The 21,573-nt window shown below is 42.3% G+C and overlaps 1 protein-coding gene across 5 annotated transcripts in view; it reads left to right on the top strand.

The window, feature by feature from the left end:
• The window catches only part of LOC148016579 (uncharacterized), a 60,693-nt gene that overhangs the window by 11,056 nt on the left and 28,064 nt on the right, over positions 1-21,573 (top strand). Inside the window, exon 3 of one of the 5 annotated variants that reach the window (XM_087664538.1) lies at positions 21,008-21,042. The exons of the other annotated variants lie outside the window; for them this stretch is intronic. Within the exon in view, the coding sequence (XP_087520664.1) occupies positions 21,008-21,027 (20 nt within the window). The 3' untranslated portion in view covers positions 21,028-21,042. Of the gene's footprint in view, positions 1-21,007; positions 21,043-21,573 lie in introns of those variants that run through there. 5 annotated transcript variants of the gene reach the window in all.

Raw genomic sequence — 21,573 nt, 5'->3', positions numbered from 1 at the left:
TGCAAGGCGATATGTTAGCAGATTAGTCAGCTCAGGGTGAGTCTGTGCTGCAGAGGTTACAACATTTTTGTAGTATTTTTACATGCATTTTCTGGTGCCCTTTTTAGGGCTAGGGAGCATTTAATGCTCCCCCCATTTTATGCCTATATATTGCCGGGCTCCTACTTCTCTTCTGTACTACAGCCATCATTTGTGGATTCTTCTGAGGAGAGAGGAGCCGGTGCCAGGGTGCCCACACAGCCAGTGACTCACTGTTGTATGCTGCTGTCTTGTGTTCGATATGGATTCCGATCCCGATTCTCCATCCAAGACGAAGTCCAAGGCACGGAAGGGATCCTCTTCTTCGGATCGTGGGAAGGGTTTAGTGGCCCCTTCCTCAGCTGCTTTCTAGTGGTGGTGATGCGGCCATCCCTCACGACTCTCTAGTGCCACAAAGAGAGTGTGAGAGGGTCGTGAGATGGGGCAACCGTGCCTCATCTATATGTCTATACATATGCACAGGATCCAGAGAGGGACTTCCCTGACGCATCGACCGAAGTCTGGCATGTACAAATCCTGGAGCTAGGATTGCCATCCAGGTTCATGATGGGCTGGTTACTTGACAGAGAGTGGGAGGCTTTCGTCTGGAGCTCACATGAGGGGACACTTTGGCGGTTTTGGCCGAAGGTAGGGATTCCATAGTCGCATGTTCATAGACATGTTTGGCAGATTGGTCTTGTATATTTAGAGTGACATAGGTGACATAACACAGAGAGCTGCTATGATCGACATCGATGTTAGATACTCTTGGAGGCATCTTGGTGGTGGGCTGGCCACTCATGGCCACTCACTGCTTGGATATCCATGGTTCTTCTGGTGGTTCTATGTTGTATAGTTTATGATACCCCATCATTGTTCTATTGTATTGTATCAGATCACCCTTGATCTGAGAGAGGGTGTTAGTAGATTAGTCAGCTCAGGGTGAGTCTGTGCTGCAGAGGCTATAGCATTTTTGTAGTATTTTTACTGGCATTTTCTGGTGCCCTTTTTAAGGCTAGGAAGCATTAAATGCTGGCCAACTGCATTTAATGCTCCCCCCATTTTATGCCTATATATTACCGGGCTCCTACTTCTCTTCTGTATTACAGCCATCATTTGTGGATTCTTTTGAGGAGAGAGGAGCCGGTGCGAGGGTGCCCACACAGCTAGTGACTCACTGTTGTATGCTAGTGTCTCGTGTTCGATATGGATTCCGTTTCCCAGGCATACATCTGAGTTCTCATCTGTATTTTGTGTTTATTCTTTCTCGTCTTGTGTTTCAACAGTTTATTTCAGCATGTTGTTTATGCTTCCATTGCTGCACCACTTCTGACAATGTAAATGGCTTGCATACTCTTTTAATGACTTACTATAAATAAGTATGTTGTCGAGGGAAACAACCATCCACCTTCCAAGATACGGATGAAATTAATTATTCGTTATTTATTGGAAAGTTACAGGAGGGAAAACGACTATCCACCTTTCGAGATATGGATGAAATAAATTATTCATTATTTATTGAAAAGTTACAGGAGCATTAGTTAATTCAAAAGGTAGGATAAAAAGTTGAAAGTATCCATAATGTTTCCAAAATATAGTTTTCAAGACATCTTATGAAGCTATCCATATGTGATGGTAATCGGACCTAAGATCGATCCTGGTGAAATATGACGCACCACAAAGTCAATTAAGGTCATCCATTTGAGATAACGGATGCTTATTTTTGATGTTTACCTTTCACCTTTGTACGCAGCATAGAAGTGCATTGTGCCATCCTTTTTAGTGAGAAGGACAAGTGTGTCCTGTGGAGATTTACTCAATTCAAGAAAATCCTTGGCTAGGTAATCATGAAATTGCCTAGTTGTCTCATCCTCCACTTTCAGGCTAGATCGATAAGGTTGCTGAGAGATGTGATAGCTATCGGGCAACGTCTTGATTCTATGGTCTAATATACTGTGAGATGGTGGAAGTCCGTAAGGTAATTTGGACTAAAAGACATTAGCGTACTCGTGTAGAATTAAATCCAAATATTTACTCATGTTTGAATTTACATCAACATTACTATTTAAAAAAATTGAATTATATTGTAAATCAAGATTGAACTTTTTCAATAAAATAAACATAAGTAACAACATTTGGATATGAAAAATATCTACTAAATTCCAAAGCTTATCTTATGTACATTAGTTTTGGTGATGTTGGATAGTGAATGACCCTCAATCACATGATTATGACCATCAAGTTCAAAAGACATTATATGAGTCTTATAGTGAATGTACAAATGAATATTTACATTGACATGGTGAAGGCTCATTGGTTGAAAGCCCTAGAGCTCATGGTATTGTTGGATCAAAAGATCCAAGCTTGGCACCATTTGATCCCAACAATCCACAGTGGGGCCCTTTGCATAGGGGACATGATAAGCTTAGTTAGCGGGTATAATGTGGAAATGCAATTTTTACATCAATTGAGAAGAAAGGAAATTGTGAGCAGAACCATTATCGTACCAAATTGTAACTTCTTGGCCATTAGTATAATTGATGATCTTAAAAGGTCATGTGGGTCAAATATAGATTCATTTATGGAACAACCATTACAACTACTTGCATTAACAAAACAATCTCTTAATAAACATTAAAAAGAAATACTTTGGAGCTTCTACAAGATTTACTGAAGCCTTTGAAGTACACTTTGCCTTCTAATTCTGAGAGCTTTCTCTATTACCATGATAGTGCCCTGTCTAATGGTAGGTAAAGCACTGTGAGTTACTTTGCGGTTACTCTCCTTTTTCTTATACAACTTCGAAGGCGATTGATGAGTTGCTGTCGGGATAGAAGGTTTCTTTGGCTTGAAGGTGGAGATAGTTCGATGGGAATGTGAAGATATGCTAGGGTTTGCATTATGGAAACACAACATGTACGACCGAGATTGAAATATAGACTTAGACAAAGACAAGTAAAACTCAAACCCTAAACTTTAAACGTCGAAACTCAAAACTCAAACTTAGAGATAACTAGGTTGATAAGTGCAGCTAAGTAAAGGAGTATGAAATTCCATATGCAATTTTTACATGTTTGTTATGTAACAGTTTTAGTGATGGTGTTTAGACATGTGACTACATCGTTCGTTTGCGAGATAATAGCATGATGTTGCATTGTGACTATAATACAGGATGTGCACATTGTTATTGTTTCAATGATGCTTTCACATTCTGTTGCCCAAGATGATTCAAAATTTTCTGTGTTGTACCAAGTTGTAGCAAAGGCTTTTAATGATGTTTTCTACAAGCCATAGTTTTTCTTTTTCTAGAAGTCTTGAGGGATTCCCTGTGACTTTGTTTTTGCATAGCGTCCATTGATATTGATGAGAACAATATGTTTTTATCATAAAACTATACTACACTTGTTTATGAAAACAACATGCTATACTTCGTAATTACAAATTTTAAACAATAATAGTACTTCAAAAACAAAAAAACTAAATGAAATGAGAAATATAGTTGTCAGGTACGAAAGGTACGATACGGTACGGTATGATAAAATAGGATACTAAATGGTACCTTAAGATTTTATAAGGTACGGTACGATATTAGTACGATACGGGATTGGATTGGATTGGATTTTTGAGGAAGAAAGGTATGATACGGTACCCATAGTTGTCAGGTACGATACGGTACGGTATGATAAAATGCAGTACTAAATGGTACCTTAAGATTTTATAAGGTACATTATGATATTAGTACGAAAAAAAACTTGATTATTTTGGACTAAAGATAATAGAATAGATATTTCAAGTCTAAATAGCAATGCTATTAGAGTACATAAGATGAGTACTTGAGGGTAACATGCCAAAACCTAATGCTTCATGGGCAACATACGCTACTGCTACCTATAACTTATAACTACATAGATGGGAGTGGATACATCATACATGCATGCTTATACAAATTAGAGAAGTGTGGGCTTGAGAGACAGAAGGTTGAGAGAAATTGTTTGAATCTCAAATAACCTAATCTCATGGGAGAATCATATTAATATAAGGAGCATTTAGCTAGTCCCAAAGTGTAGTTCGAATGGGAAAGATGTATCCATTAAGTTGGTACCTTATGGTACTAATACGTAAGATACGGTACCTAAAGTATGGTATAGTATGAAACCTTTTGTACATGGTATTAGTGCAACTATGGTTGAGAGAGAGAGAGGCGAGAGAGAGAGAGAGAGAGAGAGAGAGAGAGAGAGAGACAGAGAGAGGCTTGGGGAAGAGAAATAAGAAAGCAAGAAGAAAAAAAAAGAAAGGAGAAAGAAAAAAAGAAAGTTGTAGGCTTGAAGGAGAGTGGCAAAAAAGTGCTTATTTTTTCGTACTAAATCGTATGGATACATACCGTACCATACCATACGGATCGCAATGTACGGATTAGTCTGTACTATGTACGAAGACAACCTTGGAGAAAACATGCTATATAGCATGTTGAAGAGTTGGCATAAATCTTTTCGTAATTAAATAATTATGGGAGAAGGTGCCATTCCCACGTCCATTCAAAATATTTGGTTTGTTGAAGTTTTACATTTTCGTTTTTTTTAGTACATTCAAAAGTTTGTTACGCTTTCGTTTTTGCCATACGTTCAAAAGATCGTTAACAATAAAAGTGCTTCAAAAAGTTAAAAAAGAAAACTAATTGAAATGAGAAAACATTCTATATAGCATGTCGAAGAGTTGACACAAATTTCTTTAATTAAATAATTATGGGAGAAGGTGCATTCCCTTGTCCATTCAAAATATCTGGTTTGTTGAAGTTTTATGTTTTCGTTTTTTCCAGTACGTTCAAAAGTTTGTTACACTTTCGTTTTTGCCATACGTTCAAAAGATCGTTTTCTTTCATTTTAGTTTTACTACTATTTAACTAATCCTGAAATGAACGAATGACGAAGATTTGAATCTTACCTTTTGTCTTGCGAACGCAATGATCGAGGAACTGACGTACGCATCTCCACACACTTGTGTATGACCTTTCTCTCTCCTCAAATAAGAGACTAATTTCGTAATGGAGAGAATGGCCCATACTACTTAACTCTCCCCTTGATATAGGCTTAAGGCTTCCCAACGTTTAAAGCTTTTCTTTAAGCTTTTTAAAGCTTTTGTAGTTTACAAACTTGAAAAGCCTAAAAGCTTTCAAATATTTAAGCTTTTCTTTAATTTTGGTTGTACGTTTATTTTTTCATTCTTTAATTAAAAAAAAAAACCAAAACGTCACATAGCTGCACTTGTAAACACAAAGAGAAGAAACTTTGAAGTGAATGAATGGTGTAAATGAATGTAAGAGTGTATAGAATGCCCAAGGGCAGAGCAATGCAATGTCGGAGAGTGACGTTCATGGGAGATGGATCCCAAGTGCAGTAACCACTAAGTGAAGACGAGAGAGTGCTAAATAATGAAGGGCAGCAAGCTGGTCACCAAAACATAGTAGTTGGAGGCTGAAATTTGGTAAATGCAGAAGTCTACCACTAGAGAAGGCTGAAAATTGGTCATCGAAGATAGAGAACTGTTAGGTGACAATAAGAGAGGCATGTGTTGATATAGGCGGCCTGCTGGATAACAAAAATGCAAGTATTGTAGTAGTCGCCCGACACCCAAGGGGAGAGATGGAAGCAGCTTGTTGCGGGGCATTAAATGCTGAAAATGTAGGCTGATGAAGTGCTATGATGAGGTGGCAAATAATGACATACTAGCGAGACAGTAGGTTTTGCGGGGAGGAACACAGAGTGAACTCGGCAAACACTGAGAATAGAAGGGAAGAGAGAAGAAAATTTGATAAATGGAATGATGAAGACCTGAATCATGGAGTGAATGTGATACAAGGGAACAGGGGTGCCGTAGCACAAGGAAGATGATGAAGACAGCCATGAATCATGAACTGCAATCATAGTTGCACTCGTACGTAGTACGAACTGGTTCGTACTATACTTTTCGTACCGTACCGTACCGTACGAATTCGTACAAAAAAACAAGCACTTTTTTTTGTGTGTGGTTGTTGTTGTTGTTGGTGGTTTGGGTTGTTGACTGTTGTTGTGGTGGTGGTGATTTTGTAGCCTTCTTTGATCAACCAAGAAAGGGGGTTGAAGCTTGATTAGACTCCTCATACATGTTTTGTTATGATTTATCCTAGAGTCAAAGGCCATACATAAGGTATTTAAGCAGTTGTAAACGTTTCTAATTGATGTCCCATCATTTTTCACTATATGTTAGTGTCATCAATAAATAAATTCAGCACTATTTGAGAATCATCAAGTAGCTTAATCCTACCACGACGGACGGGTACCAACCAGGTTACACTAATCGTCAACGTTCCTGCTGGCGATTACGGTGGGACTAAGTCCCGCTTTAATCTTTCTGGTCACAGCCTGTGTTCCCATGTGACCTTACAGGGGGTGATTAATTACACCCATACCCAGCGCTCCTGCCGACATGCCGTGTTCCCAGCTGCTTCGTTCTTCGCGCCATCTCTACCTTATAGAGATCATTGACTTCTGTTTTATTTTGTAATCAGGGAAGTACCCCAACTTTGTACGCAAACTTCTTATATTTGCTTTCCAATTCGAGTGTATTGATGGAGGGGAAAGAGAGAGAGGGGGTAATCAAAGGCTCTAGTTCCGGGGACCACCCTATGGTAGATCCCCATGAAACAGAAATACAAGAAAAGCAATGGGAAGAATTTGCAATGGGAAGAATTTTTTGCCACACGAGAACAATTTGATGATAATCAAAGGCTCTAGTTCCGGGGACCACCCTATGGTAGATCCCCATGAAACAGAAAGACAAGAAAAGCAATGGGAAGAATTTTTTGCCACACGAGAACAATTTGATGATCTAACTGCTCGTGTGCAAGCACAGGGGGTTCAAATGGAATTTCTAACTCAAACACTCATCGAAATAAAATCTCAATTAACCTTATTACTAGAAAGGGATAAAAATAAGGTAGAAACCTCGGATATTCCATCTTCATCGAAAGATTTAGATGTGACTATGCGAGATCCTAGGGAACCCCACCAAAAGCTGAGGGATAACCTAGTGTTAAAATATATGAAACCCCCTCAGTTTCACGGGGAGGAAAAAGACAGAAATAAAGACACTATCTTTAATTTTCTCCAAAAATGGGAGGATTTGCACAAACTTAAAAATACTCCACCACATCTCCAAGCACTGGAGGCCAATTTAACTTTGGGGCCAAAGGCATATAAATGGTGGCGAACTTTAAAGGAGGCAAATAAAATACTTGAAACTTGGGCTCAATTTGAATCGGTCTTTTTGAAAGAATTCCTTCTTGAAAATGAAATGGAAAGAAATTGGGAAGATTGGGATTATGTCAGACAAAAGGGAAGACCCCTGCTGACATATCTGGAGGAGTATCGTGAGATAATCCTCAAATTGGAAGGAATAGATGAATTTCAAAAGACAAGAGGATTCATTAGGGGACTAGATAAGGCCTGTAAAAAGGAAGTGAAAAGGAGTTCACCTAAGACGGTTGAAGAGGCAATTAAATAAATTTGCATTAATCAATGAAGATAGTACGCGTCTAGGTACACTCACTAGTCTCACTGATACGGAGCCCAAGACTAAGGAATTTGAAACCTCAAAATTTGTAGGCAAATTTAAAAGGAAAATGCAATTTCTTAAGGGCAAGAAACAACCCTTTGAAAAGAAACAATATGTAAGGCCAAAGTTAAGTCAAGATGACTTTGATAAGGCCAAAAAAAAAAGGCTGTGTTTCAATTGCCTATCCCCTAACCATGCTGCCTGTAAATGCCCTCAAAGGAAAAAGGGGGAAGATAAAGGAAAGGATAAGGACAAGGGCAAGGGAAAAGAAAAACAAATCCATGTAGGGCAGACCCTGGAATTAAAGGGGCATGGAAAGTATAAATCTTTAGAGGTCTTGCACAAGGATGTACAACACATGTTGTATGTCAACTTCTATGTGGCAGCCTACCTTTAGGCCACATGATTTAGTTAGAGTGCATGGATTGATAGCTGGAAAGAGGGTTAAGAGTTATGATTGATGACTCTACTGTGAGAGTGCGCAGCGAAAGAAGAACACGAACACAGAGGAGAGGAGAGAGGAAGCAGAGAATGAAGGAAGAAAGTCTGCACTGACTGAGATGAATGCTGAATACACTGGAATGGACAGAACAGTCCCTGCACGCAGCCCGGAGCGTCAGTGAGGGAACCAGGACAGACTGGAAGCAGAGGCAGCACCAATGCCGGAGACGGAGACGGAGGGAGCAGTGCTGAACCTGCAGAGCATGAATGAATGAATACTGGACTGACTGGGGGGGCAGCTATAAATAGCCCCCAGCCAGAAAACTGGCCGACCAGCTAAACTGGCCGACCTGGCCAGATCTGGCCGACTATGGCCAGATCTGGTCCGACTGGCCAGTTCTGGTCCGACTGACCAGAACTGGTCCGACTGCCCAAAATAATGGGCAGTCACCCCAAAAACAGCCCAGATCTGGGCTGTAAAATGCCCAGGGCTACATGCTGCCTAAAGCAGCCTGAAAACACACTGACAGAGCTCCTCTGTCTCCTGTCAGACTCTGACAGGAGCTCACAACCAGGAGATGACAGACTGAGACTAAATAAGAGCAGGCTAACACCCCCTCTCAACTCCTGGGAGAGTCTGAAGACCCAAGAACCGCATGTGATGAAGCAAAGAAGCCTGAGGCAAAGGCTTCGTAAAGAGATCAGCTGCATTGGCCGCCGTAGGACAATAGACCACCACCAGCTCCGAATCCACGATCCGCTCTCGAACATAGTGATACTGAACCTCAATGTGCTTCGTACGAGCATGAAACACCGGGTTCTTGGCCAGAGCAAGAGCACTCTGGTTATCCACGCGCAGCTCCGTAGGTCCGGTCTGGGAAAAGCCAATCTCCGCGAGTAAGCGACGGAGCCAAACTGCCTCCATAGCGGTCGAACATAGGGCCCGATACTCAGCCTCTGTAGAAGAAAGTGCCACAGTAGGCTGCTTCTTGCTGCTCCAAGAGACAGCACCAGATCCAAGGGTGAAAGCATAACCTGTAGTGGATCGTCGAGAATCCACATCACCTGCCCAATCAGAATCACTCCATCCAGAAAGGGTAATCCCATCTCCATACATGATCCCAAAGGATCGAGTCCCCTGCAAATAGCGAAGAACCCACAAGGCCGCCTGCCAGTGATCCTGGGTAGGAGTCTGCATAAAGGAAGACAATAAAGCCACCACAAAGGAGATATCCGGCCGAGTGTGAAGCAGCCAGATAAGAGAGCCGACAAGGCACCTGTAACGGGTGGGATCGGTAAGAGGAACTCCAGCTGTCAAAAGCTTGGACTCAGGGTCCATAGGGCATGAGATAGGCCGACACTCAGCCATATCAAACTCCGAAAGAAGCTCGGAGATGTACCTGTGCTGCGAGATAAAAATGCCCTGTGCCATCTGATAGATCTCCAGACCTAGAAAGAAGTGAAGGATCCCTAGATCCGTCATGTCAAACTCCTGCTGTAGAATGGACCGAGTATGCTCCACCTGCTGAGTGTCGCTCCCTGTAATGATAAGATCATCCACATACAAGATGAGGAACACCGAAAGAGAATCCACAACCCGTAAGTAGAGGTTGGGATCATAAGCGGAGCGCGCAAAGCCACTCTGTAGAAAGAAGCGGTCAATCCGTTGGTACCAAGCACGAGGAGCCTGCTTTAGGCCATAAAGAGCCTTCCGCAGCCTGTAGACATGATCCTCCTTCCCCTGCACAAGAAAACCAGGAGGCTGTGAAACATAAATCTCCTCCTCAAGAACGCCATTCAGAAAAGCAGACTTGACGTCCATCTGATAGACAGGCCAACGGTGATGAGCAGCAAGAGCCAAAAGCACTCGGATGGTGGACATCCTAGCTGTAGGAGCAAAAGTCTCAAAGTAATCCAACCCTGCACGCTGGGCAAAACCCTTGGCAACAAGCCTAGCTTTATGCTTGTCCAAGGAGCCATCTGCAAGATATTTGGTCTTAAAGACCCATTTCACACCAATCACCTTCCGTTTCGCGGGACGCGGAACAAGCTCCCACGTATGGTTTCGCTCGATGGAGTCGAGCTCGGCCTGCATAGCCTGTCTCCAAATATCCTGTGCAAGAGCCTCCTCCACAGTGGAAGGCTCGGAATCCTGAAGAATCTGTGACATAAGAGCATAGTTCACACATAGTGAACTGTCCCGCTGGGCCTGTAAACGGGCTGATCAACGAGGACCTGTAGAAGGATCATAAGCGGAGCGCGCAAAGCCACTCTGTAGAAAGAAGCGGTCAATCCGCTGGTACCAAGCACGAGGAGCCTGCTTTAGGCCATAAAGAGCCTTCCGCAGCCTGTAGACATGATCCTCCTTCCCCTGCACAAGAAAACCAGGAGGCTGTGAAACATAAATCTCCTCCTCAAGAACGCCATTCAGAAAAGCAAACTTGACGTCCATCTGATAGACAGGCCAACGGTGATGAGCAGCAAGAGCCAAAAGCACTCGGATGGTGGACATCCTAGCTGTAGGAGCAAAAGTCTCAAAGTAATCCAACCCTGCACGCTGGGCAAAACCCTTGGCAACAAGCCTAGCTTTATGCTTGTCCAAGGAGCCATCTGCAAGATATTTGGTCTTAAAGACCCATTTCACACCAATCACCTTCCGTTTCGCGGGACGCGGAACAAGCTCCCACGTATGGTTTCGCTCGATGGAGTCGAGCTCGGCCTGCATAGCCTGTCTCCAAATATCCTGTGCAAGAGCCTCCTCCACAGTGGAAGGCTCGGAATCCTGAAGAATCTGTGACATAAGAGCATAGTTCACACATAGTGAACTGTCCCGCTGGGCCTGTAAACGGGCTGATCGACGAGGACCTGTAGAAGAAGCAGGAAAATGAGTAACACCTGAATCCTGCATGAGCCGGCGATACCATAAAGGAATCCTGGGAGACTCCTTCTGTGAGGGAGACCGGGGGGTCTCCGGAACCTGTAAAGCACCCAAATCGGAGAGGGACTCCCCCTCACCGAGTGAAGGTAAATCCTCCGCATCTGAAGAAGGCTGTATATCCCGTGAAGATTCCGAAGAGGCGGTAGAAGAGCTCGTAGAAGACGAAGGCACATCCACCAAAGGGGAAAGGGAAGCCGAAGGAGGAGGAATAGGGGGGGTGCTAAGGGTGATCCTGGAAGGAAGTGAAGGGAGAGAAGGTGGGGGGGGTCCGTCGATGATGAAGAAACATCGGAAATAGAACCATCAATCGGATCCTCAGAGGCCGAAGCCTCATCAAAGATCACATCCCTGCTCACCGCAACCTGCCGCGTCGTCGGGTCGTAGAGCCGATATCCCTTCGTGGTACTATAACCAACGAAGATAAGCTTTCGCGACTTAGAGTCGAACTTCGTCTTCCTCTTCTTCTTGTCCACATGGACAAAAGCATCGCACCCAAAGATGCGAAAATGGGACACGGAAGGCTTCTTTCCGAAGAAAGCCTCATATGGAGTCATGTCCTGTAACGCCGAAGTCGGAGAGCGGTTGCGTATATGCACCACTGTAGCCACCGCCTCACCCCAAAGGAAATGAGGAAGACTCCTATGCTCCAGCATAGATCGGGCCATCTCAATCATGGTCCGATTCGCACGCTCCACCACACCATTCTCTGATGGTGTGTTCGGATGGGAATACTCCACTCGAATACCATGATCCCTGCAAAACTGAGAGAAAAGGTGAGAAGTGAACTCTCCACCGTGATCAGCTCGAACACCGTGGACTTTGGAAGTTGTTTGGGTCTCCACAAACACCTGCCACTCACAGAAACGGAAGTACGCCTCGCTCTTGTACTCCAAGAAATAAGGCCACACACAACGACTAAAGTCGTCCACAATCAGCATCAAATACTTGGCCTTCCCAAGGGAGGCCGTGGCCATAGGTCCGCAAAGGTCGGTATGAACCAACTCAAGCGGTGAAGTAGCCCTCCTAGAAGCAACCTGCGGGTGAGGCTGCCTGTGCTGCTTGCCCCTCAAGCAGCTAGGGCACAAAGTGTGAAGAGGAGGGAAATCAGGAAGTCCCTCCACCATCTTCCTCCTAGAATCCCGGCGAAGAGAATCGAGGTTCAAATGACCATACCGAGCATGCCAGAGCAGCCCAAGCTCATGGGAAGTCCGCGCAGCCAAGGCTGTGAGCGTATAAAGCCCACCCTCCTGTGTACCTGACCAAAGGGCATCACCTGTAGAAGCATCCTCCACTGTGACTGCATCCTAAGTAAAAATGACGCGGGTACCTAACTGAGTAAGACCATGCACAGATAATAGGTTAAAACCCAAATCAGGCACATAGAGAACTTTGGCGGAGGAAGACCGCCTGTCAGAAAACATAGGTAAAGTCCCCACTCCATGAACAGGAACTGTAGAATTGTCACCAATGGTGACTATACCCCCTCTGGAACGAAGATCCTGAAGCCAATCCTGACGGAAGGTCATATGTGAAGATGCTCCACTGTCGACGAGCCAAGGCTTCTCCTGAGTGGTAGAAGCTAGGGCAGTGTCTTCCTCAACAAAGAGATGCACAAACGCAGATTCTGTTGTGGCTGGGGCCGCCTTCGAGTCCTTCTCCTTAGGCTTCAAATGGGGATACTTCTGCCAACACTTCTCCTCGGGATGAGTGCCCTTCCCACAATGGGGACACTTGGGCTTCTTCTCCTTCGCATCCTTCTTATCTTCCTCCTTCTTGTCCTTGGACTTCTCCTTCTTTTGTTTCTTCTTCTTGCCACCACCTGTGGCAGCCGTAAATGCCTTGGTGGAGCCACTGGCTCCCACCTCTTTGAGTCGCTCGTCATGCTCCAAGACAAGCGGGGAAAGCTCCTCCCATAGGAGAGTCTCACGGGTTCTCGTAGTGATGAGGCTGGTGTAGAAGACATCATATCGGGGTGATGGCAGCTGAGTCAACAGAATCATCGCCATATCCTCAGACGATATCAGACGACCAAGAGAGGCTAGCTCGCCTCGCATATCCTCCATCTTCGTGATGTGCTCCTTCATGGAAGAAGAACCATCAAGACTGAGCATCCGCAACTTCTTCTCCAGGGAAATCTTGTGGGCAAATGTCTTGTGCTGATACAAAGACGCAAGCTTTGTCCATACTTCCGCCGCGGTCTTTAACCTGTGAACATGTACAAGAACAGAATCATGGAGACTCATAAAAAGAAAGGAACGGGCTCGAGAGTTGAGCCTATCCCATAAGGCTGCACGGTCCATAGAGGTGCCATCGGACGAATCCACGGGGGGTCGGTCGATGGGCGAAGAAACAAGATCCCACAGATCAAAGGTATCAAGGATGCAAGCCACCTTGCATGACCTTAGGGAATAGTTGGAACCATCCAACTTGTCTTCCTTCGGAAAGGAAGGGAGAATCGGCACCTGGATAGAGGGAATCAAGGAAGGCATCCGCACAGTTGATGCAGTCTTCACTGAAGAAACCTTCGCAGTAGATGGAACCCTCTGAGATGCATGGACTGAAGAAGGACGAGTGCGAGGAGGGTCTTCCCGATGACGAACTTCACGATAGTCCCGCCTCCGCTCAGAGGAATGATGAGAAAGAAGCTCATCCTCTGAGTCTTCAAAGCCTGAAAACTGGTAAGACATCTTCCAATCTGCAAAAATACCAAGAAAGTTGTGCCGCTGACGAAATAGGACCAACAGTGTGGTCACCAACCACCAAGATGCAGGCAGAGAGTGCCTACAACCACCTAGATCTGCAAAACGCAAATAGATCTGATGCAGAACACTAGAATCGAGACCACCAGCACCGGGAACTTGCCCAGACAGAGGTCGCCTGCAGGATAGAAGCAGCCGGGGTAGAAGCGACCTGCAAAACAGCAAAACGCAAGCTGGAGGAGGGTCGCCCTGCAGCAGAAGAGGTCGCCTGGCAGCAAACGCAGGGTTGCTGCATCACTGGATGACGTGGCAGCCCCTGTGTACAGCAAACGCAGGCTGTACAGCCTTCTGATGCAGTCGCCTGGCTGGGATGGACCTGTTGGCAGCCGCCTGAAGGAATCGCCTGGCTGTTGTGGAACTGTGGGCAGCAGCAGTAAGGTATTTCTCTCGTCCTCCGTGCTCTCAATCAGGCGATGATACCATGTGAGAGTGCGCAGCGAAAGAAGAACACGAACACAGAGGAGAGGAGAGAGGAAGCAGAGAATGAAGGAAGAAAGTCTGCACTGACTGAGATGAATGCTGAATACACTGGAATGGACAGAACAGTCCCTGCACGCAGCCCGGAGCGTCAGTGAGGGAGCCAGGACAGACTGGAAGCAGAGGCAGCACCAATGCCGGAGACGGAGACGGAGGGAGCAGTGCTGAACCTGCAGAGCATGAATGAATGAATACTGGACTGACTGGGGGGGCAGCTATAAATAGCCCCCAGCCAGAAAACTGGCCGACCAGCTAAACTGGCCGACCTGGCCAGATCTGGCCGACTATGGCCAGATCTGGTCCGACTGGCCAGTTCTGGTCCGACTGACCAGAACTGGTCCGACTGCCCAAAATAATGGGCAGTCACCCCAAAAACAGCCCAGATCTGGGCTGTAAAATGCCCAGGGCTACATGCTGCCTAAAGCAGCCTGAAAACACACTGACAGAGCTCCTCTGTCTCCTGTCAGACTCTGATAGGAGCTCACAACCAGGAGATGACAGACTGAGACTAAATAAGAGCAGGCTAACATCTACTACCCACAATTTCATAAATTATGCACTTGTAAAAAAATTGAAACTTCCCCAACAAAAGAGTGGGCATCAATATGTTGTTCGTATGATGCAAAGTCAGGATAATAAAATATGGGATACAATGGTATCCAATTTGGAAATTGAGATCCAAGGATATAAATATAAACTTGATTTCCAAATTATGAATATGGAAAGAGCCGATATTGCTTTAGGGAGGGAGTGGCTATGGGGATTGGAACCATCCTTAAAACGTAGTTATCATCATAATACACTGGAATTTGAAAGGGATGGTAAGACTTTTGTGATTCAAGGTGAACATGAAGTATCTGATAACCCTTTGTTGTGTTCCACTAAAGTTTAGAAGCTGATAAAGAAGGAAGCTTGTGAGGTATATATGTTATGGTCTCTTCCTGTACAAAATACTTTAACTTTCTGTAATATAAAGCAACAATTTTCTTATGTTTGTGAGTTGAATGTAAGTAATGAATTAAATGGTTTGTTAGATGAATTTAAAGATGTGTTTCCTTCTGATTTACCAAGTGGCCTTCCACCAGATAGGGGTGATGTAAATCACCCAATTGACACAGATAGGGATACACATCCTATTTCTAAACCCACCTGATAAGTTAAGTGAAACACCGCACCAAGAAGTTGAAAGACAAATTAAAGATTATCTTGATAAAGGGTTTATACAACCCAGCAGTTCACCTTGGGCTTCGCCAATTTTATTGGTAAAGAAAAAAGACGGTTCTATGCGACTTTGTGTTGATTATAGAGCACTTAATAAGATAACGGTGAATAATACATTTCCTATGCCCAGAATGGAAGATCTTTTTGATCAATTACAAGGGGCAAAATTCTTCTCAAAGATAGACTTAAGATCAGGCTATCACCAAGTAAGAATTAAGGCACAGGATGTTCCTAAGACAGCATTTCGTACTAGATATGGGCATTATGATTTTTTGGTGATGTCTTTTGGCCTCACTAATGCACCAGCTATTTTTATGAAGCTGATGAATAGTGTGTTATGGCCCTATCTAGGACACTTTGTAGTAGTCTTCTTGGATGATATCTTGATCTTTAGTAAATCAAAAGAAGAACATTTGGAACACTTACGATTAGTATTCCAATTGTTAAGAACACATTCCCTTTATGCGAAGAAAACTAAATGTGAATTCTTCCCACAAGAGGTCAAATATTTGGGGCATATTATCTCGAAAGAGGGAATCAAGATAGATCCAGAAAAAGTAAGGGCAATTATTGAATGGCCATCTCCAAGGAACCTGGAAGAGTTGTAGATCTTCCTAGGTTTATTTGGATTTTATCGTAGATTCATTCGGGATTATGCCAAAATAGCTGTTCCAATGACAGACCAACTTAAAGGGAAAGGGAAAAGCTTTAATTGGGGAACAAACCAAAATGAAAGTTTTCAAAAACTTAAGGTAGCTATTGCTACAGCTCCAGTACTATTAATTGTGGATCCCAATAAACCATTTGCGGTTGAAGCCGATGCCAGTGATAAAGCAATAGGCGCGGTCTTATTACAAGAAGGTCGACCATTTGCTTTTGAAAGCAAGAAATTAGACTGTGCAAAACATAATTATTCTGTTTATGAGAGGGAGCTGTATGCAATAGTATATGCAATGAAGAAATGGAGGCACTATCTGTACGGTGTCAAACTCTTGATGTTGTCGGATCATGAAAGCATTAAGTGGCTTAATGACCAACCGAATCTACAAGGGCGTAAAGCCAGATGGGCCAAACTCCTTCAAGAGTTCGACTACTAAATAAGGTATAGAAGGGGGAAGTACAATATAGTGGCTGATGCACTCAGCAGAATGCCCATCATAAATGAATTGAGTTTTACTCAGTTCACTTCTGATTTACTTGAATCTTTGAAAGGGATATGCCAGGTTGATTCGGTATATTCTAACATATGGGAAGCAATAAATAATGGGGATCCAAATGGAAGAGCCTCCAGAGAGGAAGGAATATCTGAGGATGTTCATCAAGGAAATGGAGCATCAGGGGTTGCTCAAATGAGATTCAAGTGGAAGAATTTTACCATTGATAATGGTTATTTACTCTACAAGGGTAGGGTATGTGTCCAGAAAGATGAAGAAATAAGGCAACCGAATCTACAAGGGCGTAAAGCCAGATGGGCCGAACTCCTTCAAGAGTTCGACTACTAAATAAGGTATAGAAGGGGGAAGTACAATATAGTGGCTGATGCACTCAGCAGAATGCCCATCATAAATGAATTGAGTTTTACTTAGTTCACTTCTGATTTACTTGAATCTTTGAAAGGGAAATGCTAGGTTGATTCGGCATATTCTAACATATGGGAAGCAATAAATAATGGGGATCCAAATAGAAGAGCCTCCAGAGAGGAAGGAATATCTGAGGATGTTCATCAAGGAAATGGAGCATCAGGGGTTGCTCAAATGAGATTGAAGTGGAAGAATTTTACCATTGATAATGGTTATTTACTCTACAAGGGTAGGGTATGTGTCCAGAAAGATGAAGAAATAAGGCACCAGATACTCTTTGAGTGTCATGATACCCCTAGTGCGGGACATCCAGGAGTTAATAAGACTTATAGTCTTATTAAAAGGCAGTTCTATTGGCCTGGAATGAATAAGGACGTCCTTGACTATGTGGTCAAATGTAATAAATGCCAGGTTAATAAAGCTGAAAGATTGAAAATGGGAGGACTTCTCCACCCATTAGAGATTCCTTCGGGAAAATGGGAGAGTATCTCCATGGACTTTATTGTTGCGTTAGCGAGAACACAGAGGGGTCACGACTCTGTGTGGGTGATTGTGGATAGGTTAACCAAAACGGCTAGGCTTATTCCAACTTTAATTGATGTTAAAACACAAGAATTGGCTAGATTGTTCGTAGAGAACATATACCGATTGTATGGCTTTCCGACAAATATAGTTTCTGATCGAGATAGAAAATTTGATCCTCATGCAGTAGGACTGCATAAGGAAAAGGTTCAGGCAGCCAAGGACTTTTTGGAGGATATGAATAATATGTTAAAATTTGCTTAAGAAAATATTAAGAAAGCTCAAAATCGAGCTAAAGCTTATGTAGATCCTCATCGAAGAGACATCTCCTTTGAAGAAGGAGAATTGGTCTATCTTAAGGTGCCTGAACAAACTAAAACTATGAAAACGGAATGATGTGCAAAGCTTTCACCTAGGTATTGTGGTCCTTTCATAATACTTAAAAGGGTGGGAGAACATGCTTACAAGCTCCAACTACTTGCTGGTAGTAAAACACATCCAGTTTTTCATATAAGTAAGTTAAGGAAGAAGCTGGGTGATTTGGATAATCTAATCTTAAATGATAACATTGAGGAGCTATTAGATGACCAATCTAATCCACATGAACCAGAAAGAATATTAAATGTTCGTAATAGACGAACAAGGAATACTATTTATCAAGAATGTTTGGTCAAATGGAAATATTGTTCAGAAGAAAGCTCAACATGGGAGTGAGTAAGTACTTTAAGGAAAAGGTTTCCCAATTTACAGTTGGACCTTCCAAGTATCGTTTTCGAGGACGAAACCGATTCTTAAGGGGAAGGAAATGTTACATTAACAAATGTAACTTATGGGAGACAAGCGCGAGGGATGACCGTCTGGGGGGGCCTTGGGCACTCGAACGGGGTCAAGGGGAGTCTAGAGAGTAAGTGGGTCTAAGAATAGTAGGACTCACCTGAAGCGGACGGCTAGCAGATGGAACTAGGAAGAGGAGCCAACACTCTTCTAGGCGAGGTTGGGAGATGAAAGAAAGTATCACTCGTGCCATTTTGATTCACGAATAGATGGGCCGTTGTTAGAAGTTTGTCTACGAGCTACATTATAACTTGCTTGTCCATAGCAATTTTGGTTGATTTCCCCATTGACTAAGATTATTTGTCACCATAGATACACATTTAACTTTATCTCACATGTGCACAATTTAAGTGCTATAACTTAGGTGTCTAAAAAATATTTAAGTTATAAATTCACGTGTTTGTAATAGACTTATGAAAAATATTACTACAGAAGGGTAGTGAAACCCTAAAAAGCATGGATTTATTGCAATTTATAGCTAGCAATGATATCATAAAGTAAATGATAAATAGAAAATAACACTTCACCAATTCGGGCTAGATTGCCTACATGGAACTAAGATGAGCTGACACCCGATTGGCTCCAAAATGTCGGTGTTCCTTTTGATATTTATTTTCATAGTAATTTAAAACACCTGTTGTATAACTAAGAATTGACCAAGCGAATTCTCCAACAACATTTGGAATAATAAGCTATCCTTCATAACTAGCAACCACTAAGTTCAATTGGCCTCTTGTTTGATGTGTATTCGAGCACATATTGAGTCAAGAACACTTGTATTTAGCTCTCCAATGACTGGTTATACTAAGCTCCAAATTTCACTTGGATTATAAGCAGATGCGGACACAAATTGGTCTTGAATACTTGCAAGCAAGTCTTAAATGACTAGCAGCATCAAGCCTCAAATTGCTCCTAGTTGTTGCATGCAAATCAGCCCACTTATAGACCCTGAATCTCACCTATTCTGTTGTCTATTTACCAAGCTTGCATCGGCAATCTTTCTCAATCACAAAGGCATGCATGCATGTATTCCAATGTTGCCATGCGAACCCTAGTCCTTGTTGATTACACATCAAGATATACAAATCAATAACCATAACATAATAAGGTTTAAATTTGGGGCTCGAATCTTCAATTTTTATTGCTAGTTTAGTATGCATTTAACATAGATGAGGGAGAATGAACCAGCCAAGGATAGAAAATTCTGATATCCAATGCTTGAGATAATGACTATTAGTAATTATTTCCAAATTGCCCCTTGATTTGAAGCACATTCAAGGAGAAATTGGGTTTTCTCTTATATGTAAGCCAACTTGATTGTAGATGAACAATCTTTTTTAGATTTGTTGTTATCATTAGATTTTCAATAAATCTTTATTATACATGGTTAAGATTTGAAGACACGCTTCTTTCCAAAATAATTGAGAAACCCCAATTTTTGTAAAAATTGAGAGTTGTATCAGGAAATTATGATTGAGAGAATTTAGATTTTTTAAGGAAGGAGAGATGAGGAATAAATTAAAGAAAATCCTTTGACTTTTCAATAGAGATATACTTGCACAACGATCACCTTGCTATGCAAGCCCCAAAAAATTGTTGTAGATCGAGTCTTTTGGTGTCTTTGATGGCTTAACTACTCTCTTTGAACTCGTCACTCAATTGTTCATCCTTAGATCTGCCCGAAACAACCCAAAATGGGAGAAAAAGAGCCCAACATGAATGATACATTCGTATGCAGCCCAAAACTGATCCAAAGTACACATTTGATAGATTTCCATTTTTATTCGGCCTTCACATACAAGTTCAATCTGCATAGTGCTTTGGTCCTTCCCTCATTAAAATAACATTAAGTGGTATCCAAGCTCAATTTTAAAATTCTAACCTCTTTGATCTTGAAAGCGTTGAAACTTTTGTCAAATCTTAGTTTAGGATTTTAAATCATTTAAATCTTTAATCTGTACGCTCAGTTCAAAATATTAATATATTTAAATATCTAATTTCCATGACACCAAAAGTCATTTCCAAGGAAAGATTTAATATTTCTAACCAAGATCTATCTTAGAAATTCCATTAGTAGTTATTTATAATAACTTTTGCAATGTATCCCACTACCAAAGCTAGGATCTTTTGTCATTGTGACACACATTCAACTTAATCTCATCTATATCTCTTAGATGTACATAACTTAGTGTCTAGAGAGCATTAAGTTAAAAAAATTCATATCCACGTGAGATCTGTCGTAAGGATATAATTTTTTTCCTTGATGCTGTTTCTATACTTGAGGTGTGTACTTGTGCGATTAAGTTAAATGCTTGCCATGGGGATGGACAATCCTAGCTTAGGCAGTGGGGAACATTGGTGGGAGTTGTGATTGACAAGTGCCAATGGGATATATAGGTCAGATCTTGGTCAACGACATTGAATTTTCCCTCGGAAATGACTTTTGGTACCATGGGGATTAAGGATTTAAATGATTAAATGTCTTAAACTAAGGTTTGTGGAAAGTTTCAACACTTCTAGTTTGAAAGAGGTTAAAAATTTAAAATTGAGATTGGACACCATATAATGCTTTGAGTGTATCTTTCATGTTGAGCTGTTTTTCGACCACTTTGGGTTGTTTGGGTCAGATTTGAGGGTGGAGAAGTGAGTGTTGGGCTGAGAGAGATTGCTAAGTAATCAAGGATAATATAATACTTTTTGGGGCTAGGACAACAAGGCAATTGTCGAGGAAGTATTTCTTCACAAGAAGGTTACAGAACATTTTCTAATTTCTTGCTCATCTTTTCTCCCTTAGCGGATCTAAATTTTCTCAATCTGAATTTGCTAGTATAACTTTGAATTTTTGCAAAAATTAGCATTTCTTAGTTGTCTCAAGAAGGCTAACATCAAAACTCAGCCATGCAACAAGGGGATTTGTTGGAAATTCGAGAAACTACAGTAGATCTGAGAAGGATTGCTCATCTACAGCAAAGATGACTCGCATGTAAGTATAGAAGGCTGAATTGCAGGATTCTCTGTCTCTTGCCTTTTTCTCTCTCATATATGCTTATGCATGTGCCATTTGATAAAGGAAATCGGAGACTTGCCTCACATTTGAACTTGATTATATTATTGTTGTTGATTTGCTGATTTCAATGTGTAACTGGTAAAGATTAGGGTTTGCATGCTGACATTGGAATATCTACATGCATGT

The sequence above is a fragment of the Lygodium microphyllum genome, chromosome 23 (assembly GCF_053477565.2).
Source record: "Lygodium microphyllum isolate KBCC chromosome 23, Lygodium_microphyllum_v1.1.10, whole genome shotgun sequence".
Classification (NCBI taxonomy): Eukaryota; Viridiplantae; Streptophyta; class Polypodiopsida; order Schizaeales; family Lygodiaceae; genus Lygodium; species Lygodium microphyllum.
Note: the sequence above shows the minus strand (reverse complement) of the source record. Positions and strands in the feature narration are given on the sequence as shown.